General features: G+C 51.8%; 1 protein-coding gene across 1 annotated transcript; it reads right to left on the bottom strand.

The window, feature by feature from the left end:
- Positions 1-337: 337 nt before the first annotated feature.
- On the bottom strand, positions 338-1,541 carry LOC132248267 (trichohyalin-like). The gene has a single exon (XM_059721301.1). It carries the CDS (start codon positions 1,235-1,237, stop codon positions 338-340), a length of 900 nt encoding a protein of 299 aa, XP_059577284.1. The 5' UTR covers positions 1,238-1,541.
- Between the last annotated feature and the right edge of the window lie 350 nt (positions 1,542-1,891).

Genomic DNA, 1,891 nt, shown 5'->3' with positions numbered 1-1,891 from the left:
TCACAGAGCTGGGTAGCTCCGCTCTAGGGTAGATTCATAGATTCATAGATGTTAGGGTCGGAAGGGACCTCAATAGATCATCAAGTCCGACCGCCTGCATAAGCAGGAAAGAGTGCTGGGTCTAAATGACCCCAGCTAGATACTCGTCTAACCTCCTCTTGAAGACCCCCACGGTAGGGGAGAGCACCACCTCCAGGTAGGGCTTGGGATGCGCCTCTCCTCCCCCCTTAGCTTCCTTGGGGTTTCGGTTTCTCTGGTCCTCTTCAGGCCTCGGGACTCTTCTCTCACCAGGAGATTCTATCGCCTTCTCCCCTATAGCAGCCGCCCCTTGTCTGCTTTACACCGGAATCTGAGCTGTCTCCGGCCCCTGGTCTAGTTTCTTCTGTTGCTTTTGTTTTAGGGCTGCCAATCTTGCAGCATCACCCCCACTAGCAACTTTTCCCAGCTTTTCCCGGAGGTCACTCATCTCGGTAGTGTACTGGACCACCCACTGACTCCATCTCTGATTGAGACCCTCCATAACTGCAGTGGTGATCTCTTCTTTCAACCTCATGGGGTTCACCCCTAAGAGTACCTCCACCTTTGCATTCTTTTCCTGCTGCTCAGGTTCCTTTCCTTCTCTAAGGATCTGTAAACTTTCCGTTCTAGGTGGCTCCTGACTCTTCTCCTCTTTCCGGAGCATGGGCTGCACCGCTTTTAGCATTTTCTCTGCATCTACTAACATCTCTTTCAGGCCTTTAAGCTCCTGGAGGTGCTCCTCATATCCTGCCTTGACCCTGGAGGCATGTCCCTCCAACTGACTGCTTATTATGGCTAGTCTTCCGCAAGGTATCTGAGCGGTCTGTACGGGCTGTTGTACCACCCTCTCTTGCAATGCCAGTTCCCTGGCTGTGCTTTCTTTTAACAGAGTCTTTAGGGACTGGATCTCTTCCCCCTTTTGGTCATGGTCCTTTTCTGCTTCTTGCAATCGAGCTCGCAATTCTACACCCTCCTTGGTGAAGGCTCCCACCTCCATTAGCAGGCACTGTCTCTGTTCCTGGAACGTTTTAATCTGTTCCTCTAAGGCCTGTACCTGCCGTCTCGAGGTTTGCATCTGCTGCCGTAGCTGCTCCCTCTCAGTGTCGGTTGCTGCCTCTTTAGCCAACCTCTCTGCTAGCAGGGCTTTAAGGTGCTGTACCTGGTCTTCCAGGCAGCCGTTTTCCGCCTCTGCGGTCTGCAGCTGAGACTGCAGCTTCATGTGCTCTACCGTTTTGTCCTCCAGGTGGGTTTTAAGGGCCCGTATCTGTTCTTCACAGAGGTCCTTTTCCACTGCCCCTTTTTCCAACTGGGCCCGCAACTCTTCAGTCTCTCTCACCTTGGTCTCTCTTTCTCTCCCCTTTGACACTGGGCCTGCAGCTTTATATGCTCCTCTATTTTGACTTTCATCTCAGCCTCAAGGGACTGCTTCTGTGCTTCTAAAGCCTCCTGACTGGCCATATATTCTTTCACTTTCTCCATCTCTCTTATTATCACCTTCCTGGTTACTTCTACCCTTATATGATCCTCTGCCAGCTTCTTCCTAAGCTCCTCAGCTATGCGTTCTGCCTGGTCACATCTATCTCGCCAGAGCCCCCGGCTCTCCTCCAGGCTTTCTATCTGTTCCATCTGACTGTGGACTTCTTTCTGGAGGGTTGCTATAAAGCTTTTAGATATTTCAAGCTTTTGCATTACCTCCTTTTGTTCTCCTGTTTGGTTCCCATCAGGCTCTGGGGACTTCCTCCTCCATGCAGCCAACTCCTCCTGCATCTCTCACAGCTGCTCCTCTCGCTGTCTGCTCTTTCTGGCCTCCTCTGCCACGAGCCGTTCTAATGCTCGAGTCTTCTCTGCTCCTGATGCCATCAGGTGCCTTATC

Source organism: Alligator mississippiensis, chromosome 2 (genome assembly GCF_030867095.1).
Source record: "Alligator mississippiensis isolate rAllMis1 chromosome 2, rAllMis1, whole genome shotgun sequence".
Lineage (NCBI taxonomy): Eukaryota > Metazoa > Chordata > Crocodylia > Alligatoridae > Alligator > Alligator mississippiensis.
The sequence above is the reverse complement of the archived record's forward strand: the minus strand, read 5'-3'. Positions and strand labels throughout refer to the sequence as shown.